This window comes from Rhinolophus ferrumequinum, chromosome 19 (genome assembly GCF_004115265.2).
Source record: "Rhinolophus ferrumequinum isolate MPI-CBG mRhiFer1 chromosome 19, mRhiFer1_v1.p, whole genome shotgun sequence".
Taxonomy (NCBI): domain Eukaryota; kingdom Metazoa; phylum Chordata; class Mammalia; order Chiroptera; family Rhinolophidae; genus Rhinolophus; species Rhinolophus ferrumequinum.
Genome location: NC_046302.1, coordinates 44,231,091 through 44,256,157, shown reverse-complemented (window position 1 = coordinate 44,256,157; position 25,067 = coordinate 44,231,091). Strand labels below are relative to the sequence as shown.

Below are 25,067 nucleotides of genomic sequence, written 5' to 3'. Positions count from 1 at the left end.
GAATTAAAAGAATTCAATCTAAACAAAAGTGTGCTAAAGTATTTTATTAATACTAACATTAAGAGTTAAATATTTGAATCATGCCTTAAAAATTATCCTTTAAATACAAATATTTGAAATTTGAAATAATACTTATTTGGGTCTACTATATGTCAGATGGCTATAATAATAGGTAATACTGAGGGTCTATTCTCATAGATCTTACATACGTAGTACAAGTCAGCTATCATTTATTCATTTATTCAGTATGTATTTTTATAAGGACCATTTATGTTACAGGCTGAGAACACTTTATCATTCTTTATAAAATAAAATGTACATGAATTTATTTACAAGTATAGGTAAACTTCCAATCATTTATCCTTCTGATGATTAGCAGAGCTGTGAAAGAATTAGAAAGAGGCAGCTCGAAATCAGAAATTGGTCTAATCAGTGATGTTTTAAATATCTCATAAAGTATTTAGTTTTATTAAAATCTTAATCAAAACATCAAGGAGGAAAGTGAAGGCCAATGTAAATTATTAGAAATCTAAATTAATATATTTACTAAAATGTCATTACTTCTAAGCACATTTAATTAAAATAACTCCACTAGTAAAAGTTAACAATGAGTATCCTTTTAAGTCCAACTTTAAGAGATTTTAAGTGCTTTAAAATTTGCCCAGAGGCTTTAATTTTAAAGTTTTTCTTGAAAATATTTTTTTTTTACTATTTCATAAATGAAACATTTCCCTCTTGATCATGTATAATTGGTTAATTAAGTAGTTTTTGTACATAGCTGGTCTATAATCCTTTTTCTTGCATACCTAGAACATGATTCTGATTTTTAATAGCTTAAATCAGAATTTATATCACTCTAATTATTGTCATTCTTAAGCTATGACCTTTGAATCACTGATTCTCAAACCTTCCAGGATATTACAAACATCTGTGAAGATTTTAAAATTATAGCTCATTAATTCAAATCCAAAGATCCTGATTTAGTAAGTCTGGGGTATCATCAATGGTAATTTAAATCTGCTAGAATTATTAAGAATTCAAAATAACAGTCTAAATTAATGAATTTACTGCTTAATTTGACTGCTATTTTCTTCTTCTGTGTCTTCCATACTTTTAGCACATAGTTAGGACTTAAGACATGTCACTTAATTGATTGGCTTACAAGACTGCAGGAAATTAATTATGTAATTTTAAAATAGAGATTCAAATGCACTTTCAGTAATATTAATGCAGGTAGAATATGATTGCTTAAAAGGTAATTGCAATCTAAAGAGAAATTGAAGAAACATATCTTCACTTTTAAGGAAACAATTATAAATTCTAAAATTTTCTCTACATAAATTTGTTTAAATCTCATCCATATAAAATTTCTGTTTATTATGTGTATAATTTGTGTACAGAGGAATGCAGTGTTCTGAACTGAAAACAATACATATTAACATCTAAATGGCTAATTTTTAAAACAAATTTTACTAACTCCTAAAAAGCTAGAAATGGGATTTAACAGTTTATTATGATTTAGAACTGTCATTTTAAAAACATCGATCCATTAAATCATGTAGAAATAAGTATGCAAAAAGTCTGCAAAACAAAAAACATACTTTAGACATGTTTAAGGATAGAGATATCTGAAATTCTGGATTTTCCAGTCACTTCATTATTATGTGATGGCAGCCAAGTAATCCTTAACTTCAGTAGGAGTAAGCCTCCTAAATCCAGCTTCATTGCAGATTCCAACTTCTATGTTATCTTCTGTCATTTGCCCTTCAAAGCTTCGCTTTAGGGTTAATATGGCTGTATGAATGGCATCTTCGAGTTCTAGATCTTTGTTATGCCTTTTCTCAAGGAAAGTTTTCCCATTCACATAATTCTTTCCCTTTGCTGTGGCTTTCCAAGCAAAGTAATCTTCAGATAGATCTCACTGAAATAAATATGCTCGTTTCTCTTTCCAACCATCAATTAGTAAAGAAACTCCAAATGGACGAATACCACCTGACTGGGTATATTCTTGCATCATAGAAGCTACTCTCTGCACCAGCTGAGCTGTGGAAATGGGTTCTTGGTAAATAAGATAGTTCTGCTGAGCTGGTTTTCCAGCTCTGTGCACAATCACTGTGTAATCTGAGCCCATGCTACTACACACTAAGCCTATGTGTTTGGTAATTTGTTCCACTTTGTGTACATTTTGCTCATTATACAGAATGAATTTCTGTTCCCTCTCAGTTGCTACTACCACACTATTTGAAGATTTAATTCCCACTGAAGGGGCTCCTCCAGCTACAGCAACCAAAGCATATTCAATCTGGACAAGTCTACCAGACTGGCTGAATGTAGTCAGCGAAAAGGTATAACCATCCTCCACCATCTTTACCCGGAGGGCTAAATGGCTAATTTTATTATAAGATTTTATATAAAACTTCTTAGAAATTCCTAAATGGACAAATTGTGTTACTTTTTCTATACAAAATTATGTTATTTGAAACTATAGAACCAACAGCAGATTCTTTATAGCTTAAATGTTCAGTTTTTAAAAAAAACTTTTAGAAGTTCTCAGTGTTGACTTAATGAAAATTCAAGTAATTATTCCATTATTCATTGTCTAAATTATTGTTCTTCAAGTGACATTGTGGTAGCTGCTGTAGGTGTAATATAGTAATAGCAGTAGATATAGACTCAGCTATTATAGGAGAGGTAGCTAAAGTTGTGGGGAAGAACTAGTGGGGGAGAATAGCCGTAGGTTAATTTGTAGTGATCATAACTAAAGACTAACTTGCCATAGAAGAGACCGTTTTGATGACTGATGGCACTTCTATCAGCTAAAGCACTAATGGTGACATTTGTGTAGTTGCAGGTTCAGACGAGTAGATGCGGATTACAGATTGTTAAAGAAGACTGATGACCATTGTTAGTGTAGGCGAAGTAGAAGTGACAATAGTCGTAGGTTGAATGGAAGTGGTAATGGTTATAGATTCAGTTGAAGGGAATATAGCTGTGCGTTCAAAGAGATGGCGGAAGTGGTCATTGTTTTGGTTGTCAGTTAAAATAACGTTGGATTAGGATTTTCTGTTGTTGGAGTTGTAGCAGTTGCAGGCCCTGTGGAAGTGGGAATAGCTGTGGTTTTACTTGAAGGAGGCACGCTGGCTGTTGTGGTTGTAAATTCAGTTAAAGGTGTGGAGACTGTAGATTTAGTTGAAGTGATGGTTGTGGACGTTGTGGTGGGAGGTTCAGTGGATATTGCAACAGTTGTGGATTCAGTTAACGTGGTGGTCACTGTAGGCTGAGAAGCGGTAGGGGTTGTTCCACCACCTTGAACTGCACGCTCTCCGTTGTTCGGGGTAAGCATGATAACAATGGAAGAGTTGTTACTTCCTCTATCATTCAGCAGCCATATTATGAGTACTCCAATTACTGTTGTTATCACACAGGCTAAGAGACAAGCCAAAAAGACTTTCCATAGAGACCAGGTACTGCAGCAATTTCCTTTCACCTAAGAGTGTCAATAAAAATATCAGTAATGAAAAAAAAAATGCTTGTGACTTATCATCTCTTGTGTAATTTATAACTTAGTGCATTAACATCATTTGAATCCCCATATGTCTCTGAGGAAACTTAGGCTTAAAGTCCAAGTTTTTATCCAGGTGGAGGTAATTGCATGCTTTTTCTAACCTTAGAAGAAATCAAAATCTGCCAATATATCTCATCTTCTCTTATTCTATTTTCCAATGATGGATAGGAGTTTTTTCATCTCTTCATGTGAGCAGAAAAGCACTTTAATGGTAAATTCTCTGTCATATACCTGGTCCTCCACCAGATGTTGTCATTACCCCAACTGATCCACTTCAAAAGTCTCTTTCCCAAGAATCTTGTGCTCTAACCACTATCTCATCTCCTTCCATCTTGTGTGTTCAATTATTCCCATAACAACCTTTCTTTAGTTTTATTAAAATATTTAGCCCAGCAGCCCTTGTTTTACTCATATCCCTCCTATCCACCTTTTGTTCTATGGTCCATTATTTCAATAACACTTACTAATTCCCTTAAGTCTCTTGTAGTTCCCTCGTCTCATTTCCTCCAACTGGCAAATAAACGATGATCCGCTTTCTCTAGACTTGCCCTTGAGCAGCCACACTGTTAGGGAAAGTTAAGCACCTGGACTGATGAAAGTCAGTATAAATGTATGATCACCATGCGTGAATGGATTTTTTGTACTGCTCTACTATCCCACTATATTTCTCTGATTATATTTATCAATCTTCTTCTTTCTCCTCAAACCTGTAACACCCACACACCAACCCTCACACACAAATTGTCCTTCCTTATTCCCATCAAAGACTTCGTCTCCTTCCTACTTCCTTAGGAAACTTGAAACCACCAGACGGAAACTCTTTCAAACCCCCACTAGGTACCAAACCTGCAAATGGAAACATACCTGGACTCTACCTTTCTGCCTTCCCTGACTGACACAAGAGGAGCTAGCCCGTCTTCTGCCTGAAACTGATCTGCCAATCTGTCCTTTGGATGCCATCCCTTCTGCCTTTCTGAGCAACATTTTTCTTTTGATTATCCTTTCTCTTAGACCGAATACTTAACCACTTTCCTCTTAAATGGCTTTTTCTTTTTAATATTTAAACCCACTCAAATCTATTGCTATCTTAAACAAAAAAGTCTCCTTTGATTCTACGTCCCCCTCTAGCTACTTATCTTTCTTTGGAAAATGAAATTTCCTGAGAGTTGTCTAAATGCAATGTCTCTGCTTACACACTCTTCAATCCAACCCCATCTGGCTTCTGCTTCTGTCATGCCATGAAACACCTCTTAATAAAGTCATCAGGGACATTCACTCATTAAGATATAAGTGACATATTTTAGCCCTCATCTTATTTAAACCCTCAGTAGTGTTTGCCCCTGGAGGAATGCCTCTTTCTTTCTTTTGAACAATCTCTTCTCTTTGCTTCTGTGATATTCCATTTTCATCTATTTCTTCCTAAACCGCAGACTCTTCTTAATTTCTTTTGAAGGCTCACTATCCACTTTTAGAATGTATTGACATTCTCAGGACCTTGTTTCTTTTCACTCTTGGTCTAGGATCCGCAAACTTTTTCTATAAAGGGTCAAATAGTAAATGTTTTCAGCTTTGTGAGCCCTACAGTTTCTGTCACAACTACTCCAGTTTGCAACTATTGCGTGAAAGCAGCCATAGACAGTAAGTTAACAAGTGAACATGACTGTATTGCAATAAAACTTTATTTACAAAACCGGTGGTGGGCAAGATTTGATCACCATGCTTTCTCCCTAGTCTTTTTCATTTATAGCTATGATTTTTATTACCATCCACGTCAAGAGTGACTTTCAAGTTATCTGCAGTCCAGATCTCCTATCTAACCTTAAAATGCTTTTGTGATACCACATCTTGGATCTCAAAAATGCCTCAAACTCACTGTATCCAAACCCAAAGTCATGATCTTCCCAGTGAACTCTGGCCAGCTCACACATTTTATTAAATAGTACCAACATCCTTTCCATTCAGTTCCAAAAGCTGGAATAAAGGAATCATCCTTGAAATCTCCCAATCCATTACCAAGCCCTGTTTTTATCTGCTAAATATATCCTAATGTTGACTTCTCTGCCTCTGTTGATACCACTCTAGCCCATGCTTCCTTTATCTCTGCCTTGTACTAGTTCAATAGCCTTGGCCCACACTGGCCTCCACTCAGTTTCTTCAATGCACCATGCTTACTTCTACAGTGGGACGTTGGCACAAAGTTGGTCAAGAATTCTGTTGGTCAGGAATGCCTTGGCCACCATCAGTCCAGCACCCAGAAGGCCGCACGATTCACCTTCAATACAGCATGACCTCCTCAGGCATCTATTTTCACACCAATACCTGAGTATTGGTTAGTGATTGTCTTATCAGGAGAGGAATCATATACTATGAGGTTTTTTCATAATTGTTCTTAGAATATTCCCAGTTTTGAAAGTAATATTGATAGCTTGGGGATGAATCAACTGCTGAAAATAACCCTTTATAAAGTCCTATCATTCCTCATGTAGGTAGCTGCCTAGGACCTAGTATGAACAGAGGGACCCAGAGAATCCACCTGAGTGCACTGGCTCCTTCCCAGGTGTATTACCTGGAAGTACACAATGAAAAGAGCTCCCTAGAAGCTTTCCAGTGATGTGACTTTAACAAGCTAAGACAAAGCCCTGCTTACATTCTCACTAATCCTTATCCTAGATTAGTCTATTTACTAGCATGGTATAAAAGAAAGAGAAAAAAAACCCATAGAATTTGGGATTAGAAACCCTATGTTGGAAGGTCTACTTTCTGCCTAAGCAAATTGCTTAACTTCTCTGAGTTCCTATTTCATCCTTTATGAATTGGTGACAAAATGGCTCGTGACTTACAGTATTACCTTAAGAACTAACAAAACTGAATTGCTTTGTTAATTCTAAAGTGTTTTTGCAAATATTTATTGCTAATATTCTTAGACACCAAAGCAAAGTGGAAGAGTGGAGTGTTTTTAATTGGAGAGATGTGTTAAAATTTCAGAGCTAGGAAATCACACAATTTCTTACCTTCTCTGAGTCTCAAATCTCCTTATCTTGAGGTACAGGGTTAAAAATATCTATCTTATATTATTGTTGGAAGACTGGAAATAACATACATAAGTCACTAGTTCTCAAAAATATTTTTATTTTGGATTCAGTAATCATCTAGGCATTAAGAGCAAGAACTTTGGAGTCCAACAGATGTGGAGTTGAATTTTAGCTCTGCTACTTATTAGCTGTGTAGCATTTGGCAACGTTACCTTTCTAAGCTTCAATTCCTCTTTAGGACAATGAAAGACAAGAAGGTAAAATAAGACAATGTTTGTAAGTGCCTGGCATAGTGTCAGGGATGTCCATTTTCAATTCTCCAACATGATCAATTATTTTATTATCACCTGGATGGAAGCAAGACCCTCAAGGAATGGGACACAACACTCATGTCTTACAGACAGACTAGAATAGATCTTAAATATTACAAAATTGGGCCACAGTATTCGTTGGAAGGCCAGGGTCTCGTGCAAAGGGTGGAAGCCCTAAAAAGGCAGGAGTAGAATGAAGGCACAGGTCACCAAGGCCAAGAAACTAGGGCCACTAAGTTCAAGTTAGCTCTCGGAAAAAAAAAAGAAAATACCTTCTTTACCATGACTGAAAGCACTACCAAGGTGTCTAAAGAAAAGAAAGTGGGAAAAGGTTTATGCACATCTGGGAGAAGTCTATAATACTGCTTTTAATAGAAATTATAAAAGAGCAGCTTAGTGAAATAAAGTGCACGTAACCAGACGATAGGACACCTAAGTTTTCCTGTCTTGGTCACTTCAGACAAAACTATGTGAGTTCTGGCAAATCTCTTCGATTTCCCAGGCCATATTCCCTGATTGGTAAATGATAAAACGGGACTAGATCAGTCATCCTCATCACGGGTTGCACATTAGAGGCACCAGAAGCATTGAAAAAATATTGATGCGTGGAGCTCACCCCCAGAGTTTCTGATTTTCTTGGTCTGGGGTGCGGCTCAGACATTGGTGCTTCATAAACAATCCCCAGGTGATTCTAAAATGAAGCTTGGAGTAAGAACTGCCAGATGAGATGTCATCTAAGACCTCTTTCACCTCTCTGATTGAAATGAATTATTGTACCTCTGCAAATAAGAAGAAACGTTTTTTAACTCCACCCTATGGAACTCATTCAATCTTTCACGTTGCCCCAGCAACAGTGTAAACAGTTTATATTTTTAAATCCAGAATCAAGAAACAAGGCTCAGACTCTTTCTACTGAACCTCAGCAGCAAGATTCCAACGGAGAATAGGAATTCCAGAGTCAGGGGAACCCAACAAAACTTCCAAGCACAATAAGTAATTTATAGTCAAGGTCAAGTTCCTGTTCTAGGGCTGAAAATGTAGAGAGATAGTCCTGAGGTAAAGTTAATCCAGCCAACAGTTAAGGTTAGGAACCAAGGAGAGCTGGGTCTAGTCTCCAAAGCTAGTGGAGAAAATCTGGAGAAGAGAAGAAAATTCCTATATCAAGGTCATGTGTACCAGAGGTCAGAACCAAGAGAGCTAAAGAAAGTGCCACACACAGGTTCAGAGGTTTGAAACGGTGCAAGAAAAGAAAACAAAGTGATCACCAATACAGCGGGACCCTTAAAGCTTTAAACGTGACTCAGTTTCCCATTGGAGTCTAATGAATTAAACCCTACATTGCCAACATATTTGCTCTCCTGCCCCTTCCCAAACTTGCATTTGTACTTTACATTTATTCCTCTTATTTTCATATCTGTTCTCTATCTATGTGAATATTTGATCCCCCAACTAGAACATTAGCTCTCTGAAATCAAAGACTACCAAATATTCTTCTTCTTGTGAATTGCCTCACAGTGTCTTATAATTATACTGAGAATACAGCAAATACTTAACATGAATGTAGGTGAATTAAATGATTAAATACATTTCCTGGGAAAGAAGAGAACAAATACATCCCCACAAAGAACACACCCCAACCTGCATAAAAGCTGCTATCCCAACATTACCTGTGTATGGGATAATTCTCTGTGTCTGTATCCTGAGTGTGCAAGGACTTCTGGGCTCACACAGACCCCGCCTAAGTTGGAAGAGACATCACTGGTTATGTTTTTTGAAGGTGGATGCCAGCATGCAGAGCTGTGAGCCTCTTGGTCATCTGAACGCATGGTTGGCTATAGAGATAAAGCCTACGTGAATAGGAAGCCATGGTGTTGAATTTCTAAAATTAAACTCTATCAAAAACAAACAAGAGTATGATTTTTAAAAGGAATAAAGACAAAACTTTTAAAAGGAATAAATATTTTCTTATCCTCTGAAGATAAAAAAATCTAGACAGATTATTCTATATCACATTTTAACTAATTTTTATGTTACTGATGTTGCAGATCAGGAATGTGTATCATCTCATTTTCTCCATCATATTACATGCATGTGTTAAATACCTTCATGTTGCAAGCTGCGGTAGGTGGAGCATATATTAGAAAGCTTCTATTCATATAAGGAAAAGAATGTTAGAGCTGAAAGTGTCCTTGCAGCTTGTCAGGTAAAACCTGTTCAGATCATTTTGGAAATGAGAATATTGAAGCAAAAACAGTTGAAGTTATTATTATTATTATTATTCCATAATGACACAATAGCAAGAACTGGATGTCCTTCCACAGTAAGGTCAGAGTACTTTTCTTTCACTATACTCTATATACTATATTGCTGTACTAAGCTATGGTACTCTACTAATATAGTGTATACTACGCTACACTATACCAATGAAAAGTTCTCATACAAAGAGACTCTGCATAATCCATACCATGATCTATGCAATGCAACTTGCAAGCCATGACTGGGGCACAGAAGACAAATCGTGTGTCCAGTTTGTGATGTATCTTTGCTGGGTTTCTCTTGGGCATTGTAAACACGATTCTCAACAACAATAGCAAAGGCCTCCACTCTTAGAAAGTTTGTATGCTAAGTCAACAGGGAGGCAAAACAGATTTGTGCATAATTAACAACACAATAATTGCAAAATGTTGTTGAGAAAAAGGGTGATAAGGATCAAACATGGGTGAGTTCGCTGGGAAGGATTTTGGGGAAGAGGTGTGTTAAAAGAAGGGAAAGAACAAGAGAAAGTAAAAACGAGAGAGGAATGGGTCCAGAAATTTATGGACCTTGGTCAAAAGTTTTGTTACATCTCAAAAACAATGTAGAATTGTCTGGGGCTCTTCCACTCATGGAACGATAATGTTTACTTTTCGGCTGTGAGTTAAGGACATCTTTGTCAGCTCATCTCCAAAAGGAGGACACTGAAACTACCCACTCATAGGTTTGCTGTGAAGATTTATCAGTAAATAGCTGTAAACGGATTAGAGCAATGTCTGGCATAGACTGTGCACTAGATAAGCATTAACTATTTTATTGTTAGTATTAGTATTCATTTATTTCTGCTGCTCTGACTACTAGTTGTCTTTGATCATGTTGATTTAATAACCCATTACTAAATAGCTATAGAAACCACTGAGTTTCATAAAAGTTTCAAACTAGAATTGTATGTGGTCATTGGTCCATTAGGAACTATCATTAGCAATACAAAAAATAAATTTGATTTTTATTAAATATAGATAAGATGGAATACTCTTATCAGTAAAGAGTTTGTAAAGTTAGATTTTTTTTATAAGTGTTATTCAAAAGAGATATAAAAAAATGTTTTATTGAATTAGGTTAAATGAAGCCCATGTTATTCACTAGGTAAATGTGAGCAAAGTTGGACTTACCTTTAATAATAACCTTGCTTATTTAACTAAGTGCTGATTCTGTTGCTTTAGTTATTACCCAGTTTGCGTGCGGCTGATGATATTGTAATGCACTTTATAAACAAAGTAAAACTCACTCACCAGGCCAGTGCTCCACAATTTCTTAGGCCCTTTTGGAATCCCAACCCTTTCAAAGAAGGAAGATGCTGGGTGGTACACGAAGGGTGGAGAACGTATGATCTAGGCTCAGCTTCTGAGTAATATTGCAGCCCAAGTAATAACATTTACTGTTAGGTGTCTCTGACTCTTACCGCAGGCAGAGTCTCTACATAAAATTAGAATAGTTGGAGAGTTGTGAAAAATGTTTAATCCCATATTCAGCCTTAGCTAATAACGCCCCTAGGCAAGTTCATTAGCTGTAGTTGCCAAAGAAAGTTCTATAGGATTTTCCCCTAACTTTAGAAGGATTAACTTAAGATCTCATATATCCCAAAAGAAAAACAAAACTCCAAAATTTACTTTCTTTTTGTTTATAATCTTCAAATAATTCTAAAATTTCACTGTTGAATTTGGTCTTAAGATAAAAATATTTTTATAACTATGCCCTAAAGGTCCATAATAAAGTGAAATATTCAGTTATCCAGATGCATGCTGTAAAAACAACTTAGGATAATATCTGCAAATGTCTTCAAGCTTGTTATCTAGAGAAACTATAAAGATGGCGAATACTTGGCTAGAGAGAATTTTTTTCCCGTCTCCGTGTCCTGGCATCCTGAAGATCCAATTTTAGTGTCTCAAACTCAGAAGTGACAAAGAGAACATCTTGAGGAGGGTCCTTTGTTCAATGACTCAAACAGACAAACCCCACTGTCTTTTGTGAACCAGGAATCATCAATGGGATCCTTTTATTTAACTAACACTTAACTGAGCAATGGGACATTCTTCTTTGGCATATTTTGTAGGCAATTACCGTGTTTCCCCAAAAATAAGATCTAGCTGGCCCATCAGCTCTAATGCATCTTTTGGAGCAAAAATTAATAGAAGACCGGTCTTATTTTACTATAATATAAGACACATTAGAGCTGATGGTCCAGCTAGGTCTTATTTTCGGGGAAACACGGTAATACAGGCTGATTGCCACAGTTCCAAATTGCAAAGGCAAAATATTTCATTTATTCTTCAGGCAGTGGATTTTAACTTACCATTTTACTTTTTAACACATTTCATCCTTAGTTCTAGTATCAAAAACTAGTTGTTCAAACATAAAACCAGATACATAACTATATAACTATAACTATACAGTGATGACCTGATTCTTGGCAGGAAATATTTTTAAGTAGACAAAAGATTATATTCTTATACAAAGTAAGAATTTTTAGAGGGTTTCTTTCTTTAGGCTTAAAGACAATATCCAGGATTAATATCAGAATTTCCAGTACATTTAGAAATCTGAGTTCTGACAAGTTTAGAAATTATATATATAATCTAAGAAACAAATTATAAAAATATAACTTGAAAACTAAACCAAATATTGTGAATGAATACGGTAAATATAGAAAGTGAAATGGATTTATTCATACTTCATGTGGTAAAGAAATATTTCTAATGCTTTATATCAATAACTATATAAGGTATAATACAGTAAGTAGAATATAGCATGAAAAGTTGAAGTAAAAACAATAATGCATGGCTACTGTTCCTTTTAGAGAAGAATGTAAAATTATGTCATTAACTACATAGTCGTAAAGAGATTAGGTTGCTTTCAAATGCTGAAAATAAGACTGCAATATAGGCAAAGTATTAAACTAGAGCAACAATACTCACTGGCTTGTTTTCAGAGTGTTCAACATTCACTACATATTTTCCAAGCTTCGTGTCCATTTTTGAGCTTGCAATTCTACAAGCTTAACTCCAAGAAGATTTTGCTGTTCACGTGTTGCACTTTATATCTGCAACCCGGAAAAATAATTTAAGTGACTGGTAGAAAATGAGCTCTGAAGCACCAGTGCAGGTGTGGATAAAACGAAATAATCAGTAATTACTCACTAAAGTGGGATCCACCTTAAAGAAGGAAATGAGGTGTTACTTACAGAAAGTCACAAGAAAACCTATACTGCCGCTGAGCGGAATTGTGACGAGCCCCTTTAACAGGCCCTGGCAGAAAGGAACTCTGAAATGCTTACATAAGTCTTCCTTTTCATCCTTTCCACGAGGCTGGGTGGTGCTGTCACTTGGAATTAGACCTACACACAAGGACAGAGACTGCTGGAAATCAGGCTCCATATAATAGCAAGGACCTGTCAACACCCAGGGTGGAGACAGGACTCATTATCCATGCTGACTCTGCACCTTCTGTCCAAGTACCAAATGGTCAGCCCACAGCATCTCAGAAGGTCACAGACTGGGGATCGGCAACCAGCCGTGCAGATCCCGTATCTCTCTTTGAGGAGAACAGGGCCCTAGATGGGGGTGCTGAGGTTCACTGAAGGGACTACAGTCCGCAGGGATGGGCACAGAAAGAGTAAGGGCTCCAGGTCTCATTAAGCAATTGCAGCAAAACGACTGGTTATTAGCATGGGAACTCAGAATGGAAATTGAAGAAAACCTCCGGTCTACAAAGCAGGGCAAAGACAGAAATTGGGGCTTGTAAGGTCTATAACCATAACTAGGTTATCAGAAATGAGGCCCTATGGACACTGGGGTCAACCCTAAACCTGGGATTAGAATGAGATTCAAGTGCTCAGCAGTGGGACATCATAGCCCTGCTCAGGGTACAGTGGACAGTGCAGGACCCAGCAGCCCCAGAGACCAAAGGTGGGGCTTTGCTTATTTCATCAACTTCACTTGAGGTGGAGGGTGAGGTGTACAAGATGGGCGCTATATGGGTCTGAAGCAGCTCATAGAGTTTCCATCTGAGTCAGGTTTGGATCTTGGACAATGATGGCAACTGAGGCAGAACTGAAAGGCTGCAGTGAATTCAGGTTTGAGGAGCGTGTGGAGGTGGGGAGAAGGCAGCCAGGCAGGGTAGGGAAGTGAAGCTGAGAATAAACCCATCGGGGGTAATATCTGAAATATCAGGAAAGCCACAGCAGCAATCTTTGAGGGATGAAGTCAGCCACAGTTTGCAAGAGGCAACATCTGATTCAGATCTTAAAGGTCCTCACACACTTGGATGCATAGAGAGAAGGAGAAATTGCAAAAGACGGCAGCTTAAACACACAGAGAAGCAGGAAGAGGTAAGACATTGGGGGAAATGATGAAATCTGGGTGAGACTATAATGGAAATAAAGAGATATTAGATTGAATAGACAAAGAGGATAGGGAAATGTCAGGATGTGAACTTTAAAATGTGAATTGACAGTGAACAAAACAGTAGTATTTTGTGTAAAAAAAAAGAAATGAAAATTATACTTGGAATAACTACTTTTGTAGCCATTAGTGTCAGTAAAAAAGGAGAGTTTATGACTATCCCTGAATTAATTCCAGTTATAATGCTATAATTCAAAATGTTGGCTGCTTTTTTTTTATGTCCCCTACTCTTTACTGTATGCTGCAATATGAATAATGATCCCATCATCCCCCCTAAGAAAGACCACACATAACTGGTCTCCCAATTTCCGCGTGGGCCCCCTTCCACTTCATTCTTCACAAGGTGGCCAGAATGCTCTGCGCAAAATGTCAATGCTTATACCACCGTCCCGCTCAAAAGCCCCAAACATCTCCCCATTCCCCTTAGGGTGAAATCCCAAATCCTTTCCACGGCCGACAAGTCTCTCATCTTTCTGGCCTCTGCTCACCTCTGAATCTTTAGTCTGCATTATTTCACACATCACATGCCATGCCCCAGCCACACTGTTTAAAAAAAATGGTTGAAGTAATATTTTGAATATACAAAAGGTATAAAGTATACTCTGGTGAATAGCCAAAGTCCCATTCTTACCCAGCTTAAGAGATTTAGGGTTGCTTTTACCCATAATACTTCTGAAACAAAATACATGGGTATTTTCCATATCAACCAGTTCTCCAGCTTTTCAGATACCAACTGGGTGTCCTACAATTCAATCAATTCTGACACCGTCTACCCAGAGTTAGCACCAGAGCCCAGTTAAACTGAGACCAGTTAAGGGGCTCAGGTCCACAAAACTGTCCTGACTTCAGACACCAATCTCAAGTCCCATGCCACCTGTACTTCTGACCAACTGGCTATAAATCACACGTTCCCCTTCTCAGGTTTGATGATTTGCTAGAATGGCTCACACAACTCAGGAATACACCTACCTTACATTTACCAATTTATTATAAAGGAGGTCTAAAAGATACAGATGAACAGCCAGATGATGAGGTACATAGGGCGAGGTCTAGACATGTCTCAAGTGCAGGGGCTTCTGTCCCCATGGAGCTGGGGTGTGCCACTCTCCCAGCATGTAGGACATGTGTGCCAACTCAGCTTTCTAAACCCCATTGTTGAGGAGGTTTTATGGAGGTTTCATCACGTAGGCGTGATTGGCTATTAACTCAATCTCCAGCCCCCTCATCTCTCCTGTTTGCAGAGTGGGGCTGAAAGTTCCAGGTGTCTAACCACGGTTTGGTCTCTCTGATAACCAGCCTCCATCCTGAAGTCATGTAGGGACCTACCACCAGCCTACTTATTAAAGCAAAAGACAGTCTCGTCACCTCTATCACTCAGGAAACCACTAGGGAGGTAGGAGCTCTGTGTCAGGAACTGGAGACAAAGACCAAAACAAATCTTTCTGTGGTATCACAGAGATGAATTTTTGTTGCATATATAATTACAGCCACCCCTCCCAACCTTCCTACCAGAGGTAATGACTCTCCTTAATTTGATGTTTATATTTCCCATGTATTTTTTTTATTTTAATACATTTCAAAAATATACAATATTGTTTGCATGTTTTAAAATTTATATGAAACCTATTCTCTTACACTGTTTTTCTCACAATATAGGCTTCTGGGAGCTCAGATTACATTTATAAAATTCAACTACCCTGACAGCTGTAATTCTTCTATTCATTGTCCCTGTTTTATAGTGTTTCATTGTTTGAATACATTACAATTATTCCTTTATTCTCATATTGATAGAAATTGAGATTGGTTCCATTATTTTCACTATTATAAATAATGGTGTTATGAACATCCTAAGATACGCCTTTTTGGGAACATTTATTAAAATGTTTCTAGGTGTATAGTTAAGAGTGAAATTCCTGGATTATCAAGTGTTTTTTTCAACTTCACCATATATGCTCAAAATTGTTTCCAAGGTTGTGTGGTTATTCACTCCCATAACAGTATTCCCATTTTTCATAATACTTAGTTTTAGTCAATTTTTAAAAAACTTCTCTAGCATATATGGTACAAAAAACATTCTGCTGATTCCAACTTTCTTCACTTTGCTTACATGTAAGTTGGAGTTTATAGGCTCCTTTGTTTTCTGCATTTACACAATAGATGTTTCTTGTGGGAGTTCTTGTTTTGTTTACTGTTTTTTTTCTTTGTATGAATTTCAGAAATAAATGTAGAGAGATTCAGAACTAAGGGGCTGTTTTCATGCTACAGAAATTAGAAACTACTGTCTTCTTGCCATACGTTCTTTTGAATTCTGATCATATTACATACACACGCACATACAGGATTTTCTTTTTCAATTAACATTTTAGCGTATGCATTTGCCCCAGTAATTTAAAATCTTTTCAAAAACAACACATGTAATGTCAATGTCAGGTGTGACATCATGTCAGTTGTGAATGAGTTGAGCTAACCTTTTGGGTTGTTGTGTGTCTTCAAATGTAATACCGGAAGGTATTATTATTTATATGTCAAGCTGTTTTCCAGTGACCTATTCGCAGAGAGTGAGATTACACAGCAAATAATATTGACAGAAGGATAGGAAATGTGTGTGCAAATATATTCTGAGGGTGATGCTCCAGAGAGAGAGGATAATAACACTGGATTGGGCCAAATGTAGTGATACGGGTACACCTACTTAAGGTTCTGGATTCAACGTGCCCGCCTGAGAGGCTTGGAGCAGCACTAATACTCTGTTCATTTGGTAAAAGCAGAACAGTGGTGGATTCTGCTTAATGGAGCTGAAATGACATTTCTTTGATATAATATAAAAAATAAATGAAAAATCCAAAGGCTAAGGAATATTTGCATTGAATTTGTCACCTGTGTTTCTCACCCATTCCATGACAGGATCCAGAGGGAAAGCCCTTCATCCTGCAGTGAAAAATATGATCAGTAAGGGCAGCTCTGTGGATGTTGTCTTCTGCAGGCTGGGGAAATGCACAAAAGAGAACATTTTGAAGTGCAAGGCAAGTTGTTTTATCGTTTATGTCCACTATGTCAGTGCCATCTTGCTTGGTGAGACTTTAAAATTTTGGAGGCAACATATACTATTTTTTAATCTGTTTCCTGTTAGTAACCCATGAGGCTGTCAGGAGGAGTGGGTGTCACTTGATCCACCAAGTCATTGAAGGTAGGCAAGTGAAGCAGTGAATGTACCCTTTCAAAAGAAGTGACTGCAGCTGTCCCAAATGAAGAATGGTTATTTGCATAATAGGACATGCTATTATCCAAAAGCCTGGGTTCTCTGATTGGGGCACAGCTCACAGACATAATGCTGAATTAAAGAAGTCAGACACAAAATAATACACACCATATGTTTCCATTTCCATGAAGTTTAAAAATAAGCAAATTGAAGCTATTGGTGGAATACACTTAGGGAAGGCAGAAGACAACCTGTCTAGTCTCATTGTTTGATGTTCTAGGTCTTGATCTGGTTGATGTTTATGTGGATGTATAAACAGGAAAAACAGTTCATTGAGCCCACACTTAAGGTTTGTATATTTTATTGAACATAAGTTATATTTCAATTTTTTAAAAAATAAGAAAATAATAATTGCTGTTAATTTTGTGGGATATAATCATAACATTTTAGTTATATAAGAAAAATGTCCTTTTAACATTTTCAGATACATACTGAAGTACTCACAGTTAAATGATTACTGCTTCAATTTCATTGTTAGTAATCAGTCTGTTCTCTGTATCTGTGGGTCAGTTTCTGTTTTGTTTCTTCATTTATTTTGTTCTTTAGATTCCACATCTCTGCACTTTCTCTGGATGGGGCAGTCCTGTGGGCAGGTATCACAGAATTTTGCTGACTCCACACTTGCTCCAGGTTGGGGAGCCTCATGTGCATGAGCAACCGTGGCTGTGCAAAGCATCATCCCGCCATACCTGCTAAATCAATCTCTGGTTGTAGGGGCCTCTTGGACTCTGCTATGGCATCCTCCTGCCTCCTGTTCCTGCTAGTTCTTGCTCTACAGCAGCCCTACAGGTTAGCCATAGAACCTAAATGGATCTCCCTCCTGCTATCTACATGCAGGAGAAATGTAAATAATGGTGCTTGTCAGTTGCTGGAGTTCTGGATTGTTCCCTCAGCTTCCAGAGAGCTACGATGGTTTCCCAACCTTTTGTTTGCAGTCTCTCTTTCTTGCTTGTTGTACAGGTGTTCAGTGGGCTCTGAACTGTTTCTCAGGAGGAACTGCTCTAAATATAAGTGTATATTTGATGTGTTCTTGGGGGGCGGAGAGCTCAGTGTCCACCTACACCACCATCTTGGACCTGCCTCAAACTGCTTTATTTCCTCCTCCAACACACACACACACACCATCCTTGCCTTAAATTTTACTATAGTCTGATGACAATTAAAACACTCATAGTTCACTAATTGTTTGAGACCAGTATGATAGTTCCCCTTCTCTGATTTTTGGCAATTCTTAGCAAAGGGATTATTTTAGTTCATCATTTTTATTGTTTGATTGACATAGTAAGAAGCCAGACAAGAGGTTTAAAAATATAGTGTGGTTAGTGATAATTAGATCTCTAGTATTAGTCAATTAATGTAAATGTATGAAAAAAATCATTACAAAAATACACAGAAGGTGTAAAAAAATTTAAAGTCCTATCAGAACTGGTATTAATTCATTGAGAGTTTTGCATAAAATCATTAAGTGTAGAAGTTTTAAAAAAAGGAAAAGTTTACACATTCTCTTATGTGTTTGTCATAAAAGGGTGGTTCTTTTTTTTTTGCTCAATTCAATTCCCAGTATATATGACAGGATGTCATTTCAACAAATTAATATTAATTAAGGATTATTAAAATTGAAGAATTATTAGAATTAATGAAGGATTATTGAGATAACATTTTGGACCAACAATAATCACTCAAAATGAGAAAAAACAACTGTTGGATCCACATTGGTGATTTTTCCCCCTAATTCCACATTACACTAGGTTACGTTCTGAGTCCATTTAAAAATGTCAGATGTGTTTTTTATAGAATATTGGGTTTTTTTAAAATTCAGTGAGCAAATGTTTATGGAGAACATAGTACACACCAGACATTTTTCTGGGCAATGGGGATTTATACAGCAATATATAAAACAGACAAGCACTTGTTTTATTGGAGTTTACATTTTAGTCTTATTACAGTTTGTAATACATGTAATATTTGACTTTTGATTATAAATTTTAAAGTTCAATTAAATAATAGTAGCTGTGTTTTATTGTAGATAATACTCTGCTTTTATAAATGAACATAATTATATTTGAGTTAAAAAGACAAACTCCAATAAATGAAAGTAAACTTTTCTTACTCCATCTGTGTGTGCCACTTGCAGTGCCTAAGAGTTCATCCATTGTCTAGGGTTCAAGATTCCTTTCTGCTACATCATTCTTCTTTATGGTGAGTCAACATCTTCCTCTCAGTAACTTCAACCTGTTTACCCTGATTTTGTTTTATAGAGAGATACACAAAATAAATTGAATTCTCCCAAATAGTAAGTCTTAATTATTTTGGCACCACAATCATGTTCCTAATTATTTAAGATTTTGTAAAAAGCCACTTCTTAAAAGACAAAAGTTAGTCATTTGACTTTTACCTAAGTCCAATTACAGCGGTACCTAGGTTTTCTAACATAATCCATTCCAGAAGACCATTCGAGTTCTGAAACGTTCAAAAATCAAGGCGCGGTTTCCCCATAGAAAGTAATGCAAAATGGATTAATCCATTCCAGACCTTTAAAATCAACCCCCCAAACTGCAAATTTACCGCGAATTTTATTACCTAATGATACCATAGATACATAAAATTTATGGCGTTCATAAACCTAAATGTCCGTCAACGGAGATGTTCAAAAACCGAGGTGCCACTGTATTTTTAATGGGTGAAGTTAAAAAAAAAAAATAGCACAGTAGCACCATCTGTTGTTAAAAAATGTCACTGCAGTCTCCTCAGTGGGTGTTAACACCTGAATACACACTACTTACACATCCTCTACAGTGACTAAAGTTAAAAAGTCTCCAAAATCATAGTGAGAATGTGTTGTAAACAGAACTAATACAGTGCTGGTGAGAGTGTAGATACTCTTTGACTCAGCTATTATTAATATTTTCCAGTAAAAGCTTGAAGTGTAATACACTGACCAAAAGATACATACAACAATGTTGCACAAAGCAACAATTTTAGTGACATATAAAACCAGAAATAACCTGAATGTCAACAAAATAATAGATAAATAAATCATGGCACGGTAATACAATGGATTAGCATACCACAATGATAGTGAAGCAGCTATTAATATAAGCAACAACAAGCATGAATCTCACAGATAAAAGGCTGAGCTAAAGAAATCAGGGCAGTGTTCACTTTGGAGGACAGAAAAAAGGACCTAGTGATTGCGTGTGGACACAGGGACTTCTGAAGTGCAGGTAATATTCCATTACTTGATTTGGGTATGAGTGTGCACACTTGGTGATAATTCATTGAGCTATAACTTATGATTTGTGCATTTTCTGTACATATGTTGTACTCAAAAAATTTTAGAAAAATAATACTAATTAGAGTACGTTAACATAAAATGTATATTAAAAGATGATTTAACAATATAATTCCAATTCTAAAAACTTCATTTAAGAATAAATTCTTGTAATTGGTGCTATTTTCATTTATTGAACAAAAATATTTATTATCTACTAGTTGCCAAGTACACATATTGGTTAAATAGTGGCCACGTCTCTGCAGAGATGTGGAACTGGAAAATAATAAAAGTTGTGTCTTCTTTAACAAAAAGAAAAGAGTCCAGGTCAGTGATACATTTTTTGATAAATAATACAAAGTATAACTAATTGGAAAAAAAAAGTAGAGGAAGGAAATAATAGAATTAAAGGGTTTTAATAAAGTTTTATTACATTAGTTGCACATAATTGCAGAAAGCAGGCTAGCAAAATAGGGGAAAGCACCTCTGTAAAACTGACTTGAATGATTAATTAAAAATTATTTCTAATTAACATAGGGGCTATTAAAATGTTTTAAACTGCTTGAAAATACATTTTTCCTTTTGGGTAAGAAAAGCATTTTCTGCCCAATCCCAACCATGCATTCATGTGTCTACATACTATACGGCCATCTTTTGTTTATAGGCAAAATTAACACCAATAAATGACACTGACTTTTGTTAATGCCTAAAAAAATATTTCCTGATTTCTATCAACCTCATTAACACCATCCAAAAGATGTAACAAGTTACAATGTCCTTCTGAGTTTAATGCTTCAACTAGTGGTTATCAAGCTTTTCTGCATACTTTTTGAAAAATATAGATTTATGGCCCATCCAGTGGGACGACAGTGGAATGCAAGTACCGTAACACCAATTTACACCTGTCAATTACCAAGAATTTTAAGTAACAGAACCCAAATTTGTAAGTTTCTTACTATCTGCATTGCTATTTTCTTTTTCTGAATATTCTCCAGTACTTCAGCAGATAGCAGGTACAAGTAAATATTTACTCAGTATTTAATTGAGTGCCTTTATAAGATTACTGCAAAAAAATAGCAGAAAACAAATTTACTAAAATGAAAATAATGATAACACATTTGCAAATACAGAGGGCGCCAAAAAAATGTATGCACGTTTTAAGAAAGGAAAAAAACACTATTAAAATTGTAATAGTCTATACTGATAACAAAAGATGAATACAAGTCACGTTTGACTTCTGCAGTTACAAGAGATGCTCAAAGTGGTTACCGTCAGCGTCCAGACACTTCTGATTATGGCGAACTACTGCTTGAGCAACATTGACCAAAGTGTACATTTGTATCGCTGCACATGTCATTTAATTTGTTCACAATTTGTTCAGTATCATGTGTCTCCAACATACCACATCACGAATGCGTGCAATTGTTAGGCGTGTTGGAGATTCTGTTGCATACTCATGCCTCCATTGTTGTTGTAATTCCACAACATTATCGAATTTCAAATACCACTTCAAAATGGTCTTGCACTCCTCAAACGACAACTATGCTTCCACCATTTTTTTTGACTGTCCTACCTGTGACCTGGTGATGCTAGCATTCATTTGATTAATGCCATCTTTTGAGCAACGTCATACTGCACATTGCTATTAATAATTCAATTCAATTTTGAAAAGTAATACATAGATAACATCTCTTGTGTATACATTTTTTTGGCACTCCCGGTATTACTTAAAACACAAAATGATTTAAAGAGACAATGAAATGAAAATTTTACACAATCTACAAAGAAAATGCAGTAATACATAAATGTATTTAACATACCCTTACCATATAGAATGTCCTTTCCCTATTACATATAGAATTTGTGTATTAAAGACTAAAACTTTGGAATAATGGCTGCATTTACATTTGGTAACATTTATTAAATAATAACAGGTTTCCAACATAAATGAGTAGTTGGATTTACTTTGTATTAGTAGAAGTTATGGTACTAGCAATGTTTTGTGGATGTAATGTTGCGGCTATAGACTCATTTGAAAGGGCAGTGGAAATGTTAACTGCATTATGACAGTAGATTACTTAGAAGGTGATGTTAATTTTCTATTAATAGGTAATGGTTATGGAGATTATAAATTCTGCTGAAGTCATTATGGTGTTGTGATTGGAAAGTCAGTTGAATTTGTAGCATCTGTGTTGAATTTATTTTTTCTTGAGGTGGTGGTAGTGGAGGTAGAAGATGATGTTTTAGTTGAGTCAGAAGCAGACTAGATTCAGTCACTAACATAGATGTACCTACTGTGGATGATGGACATTCAGTTGAAAAACAAATAGTAGAATCTGGAGATTCTGTTAAACGGAAGCTAATTGTAGTGTTCATTTGAAATGGGAATTTTTCAGATTTGAGTTAAATTTATTGGATGATTTATAGTTGTAGCATCAACTGAAGTGAGAAGAGTTGCCATGGTAAATATTGAACTAGTATTGTAATCTCATAATAGTAGTTTCCGTAAAAGTTTCTGTAGTTATACAGTCAGTTAATATGCACCTGGTACTCATGGCCACAGGTGCAATAGAAAAGATAATTGCAGTTGTAGTGATGTATTCAATTGAAGGGACAATGCTTGAAATTATAGTCATAGGTTAAGATTAAAAGGTGGTGCTCACAGTTATGCTGATGGGTTCACAGGAAGTGGTAGCTGCTGTAGTTGTTGTAGATTCAGTAGAAACAGTTGTGGCAGCCATTGTGGTTGCAGCCATAGTGGAGGGTTGGCAGTTGCTGTGGTAGCCGATTCAGTTATAAGTAGCTGCTGCTTGTGGTGGTTGTAGATTTGGTAGAAGTGGTAATAATGGCCATTGTGGTGGTAGCCTCCGTAGTAGTGCTGGTAATTGTGTGGTAGTTGGATCAGTTGAAGTGGTGGCTACTGTGGTAGTTGTAAGACAGAAGAGGGATTGGTGGTTGAGGCTGTAGCATCAGTGATAGTGCTGGCTATTATTATGGTAATTGGTTCAGTTGACGTGGTAGCTGTTGTGATGGTTGCAGGTTCAGTAGAAGTAGTAATGGTGGCCATTGTGGTTGGAACCTCAGTGATATGGCTGGAAGTTGTGGTAGTTGGTTCAATTGAATTGGTGGCTGCTGTGGTGATTGTAGGCTCAGTAAAGGATACCGTGCTGGTCACTGTGGTTGTAGAATTAGTGGTAGTGCAAGCAGTTGTGGTAGGTGGTTCTGTTGAAGTACTGTCTGCAGTTGTGGTTATATGTTCAGTAGAAGATGTAGTGGTGGTTGTGGTTGTAGTCTCAGTGATAGTGGTGCCAGATGTGGTGGTTGGTTCTGATGAAGTGGGGGTTCTGCCATGGTACTAGGTTCTGAAGAAGTGGTAATAGTTCCAGCTGTGGTTGTAGGTTTGGTAGAAGTGGTAGTGGAGGCTGCTGTGTTTGTAACCTCAGGGGTAGTGCTGGAAGTTGTTGTGGTAGTTGGTTCTGTTGAAGTTATGGCTGCTGTGGTGGTTGTGGGTTCAGTTGTAGTAGTAGCTATAGCTGTGGTTGTAGCTTTGGTAGAAGAGGTAATGGTGGTCATTGTTGTAGCCTTAGGGTTAATGCTGGCAGATGTGGTATGTGGTTCACTTGAAGTGGTGGCTGCTATGGTGGTTGTAGATTCAGTTAAAGTTTTGGTTGCTGTTGTGGTTGCAGGTTTGGTAGAAGTGGTGGTAGTGGTGACATTTGTGGTTGTTGCTTCAGTGGTAGTTCTGGAAGTTGTTGTGGTAGCTGATTCAGTTGAAGTGGTGGCTAAAGTTTTGGTAGAACCAGTAGTGGTGGCCATTGTGGTTGCATCCTCAGTGGTAATGCTGGAAGTTGTCCTAGCAGTTGGTTCAATTGAAATGGTGGCTGCTGTGGTGGTTGTAGGCTCAGTAAAGGACACAGTGGTGGTCATTGTGGTTGTAGAATTAGTGGTAGTGTAAGCAGTTGTGGTAGGTGATTCTGTTGAAGTGGTGCCTGCTGTGGTGGTTGTAGATTCGGTTGAAGTGGTGGCTATTGTGGTCGTAGGTTCAGTAGAAGAGGCAGAAGTGGTCACTGTGATTGTAGCCTCCATGGTAGTACTACCAGTTGTGGTAGTTGGTTCTGTTGAAGTGGTGGCTGATGTGGTGGTTGTCAGCTCTGTTGAAATAGCAGTGATGTCTGTTGCGGTTGTAGCTTCAGTGGAAGTGGTGGGTGCAGTATTATCTGTAGGTTCAAGATGTAGTGGTGGATGTTGTGGTTGTGGCCTCGTGGTAGTGCTGGAAGTTGTTGTGGTTTGGGGTTCAGTTGAAGTGGTGGTTGCTGCCTTGGTAGTGAGTTCTGTAGAAGTGGTAGTGATGCCAGTTATTGTTGTAGATTCTGTAGAAGCACTAATGGTGCCATTGTGGTTGCGGCCTTAGTGATATTACTTATTGTTGTTTTGGTAGTTGGTTCAGTTGAAGTGGTGGCTGCTTTAGTGATTGTAGGTACAGGTGAAGAGGTGGCTGGTGTGGTGGTGGTTGTAGGATTGGTAGAAGGAGTAGTGGTGGCCATTGTGGTTGTAGCCTCAGTGGTAGTGCTAGCAGTTGTTGTGGTAGTCATTTTAGTTGTTGTGGCTGCTGTACCGTGTTTCCCTAAAAATAAGACTGGGTCTTATATTGAGGTTCACTCCAAAAGATGTATTAAGGCTTATGTTCAGGGGATGTCATCCTGAAAAAGCATGCTAGGGCTTATTTTCCGGTTAGGTCTTATTTTCAGGGAAACACAGTAGTAATTATAGATTCAGTTGAAGTCCTGGCTGCTGCTGTGGTTGTAGGTTTAATAGAAGTGGTAGTGGTGGCTACTAGTGTTATTGCCTAATTGGTATTGCTGGATGGGGGCGGTTTAGTCTGTTCAGCTGAAGTTGTATCTTCTGCTGTGTTTTTA

At 37.2% G+C, this 25,067-nt stretch overlaps 1 protein-coding gene and 1 pseudogene across 1 annotated transcript; both read right to left on the bottom strand.

The window, feature by feature from the left end:
* Positions 1–1,660: 1,660 nt before the first annotated feature.
* Positions 1,661–2,365, bottom strand: LOC117011846 (proteasome subunit alpha type-2-like; annotated as a pseudogene).
* A 672-nt stretch (positions 2,366–3,037) lies between these two features.
* Positions 3,038–12,266, bottom strand: LOC117011686 (dynactin-associated protein-like). The gene is made up of 3 exons (XM_033087183.1): positions 12,137–12,266; positions 8,576–8,740; positions 3,038–3,487 (listed from the first exon to the last, which is right to left on the bottom strand). The coding sequence occupies exons 1-3, from the start codon at positions 12,191–12,193 to the stop codon at positions 3,038–3,040; spliced, it is 672 nt and encodes a 223-aa protein (XP_032943074.1). The 5' UTR covers positions 12,194–12,266.
* Positions 12,267–25,067: the final 12,801 nt, after the last annotated feature.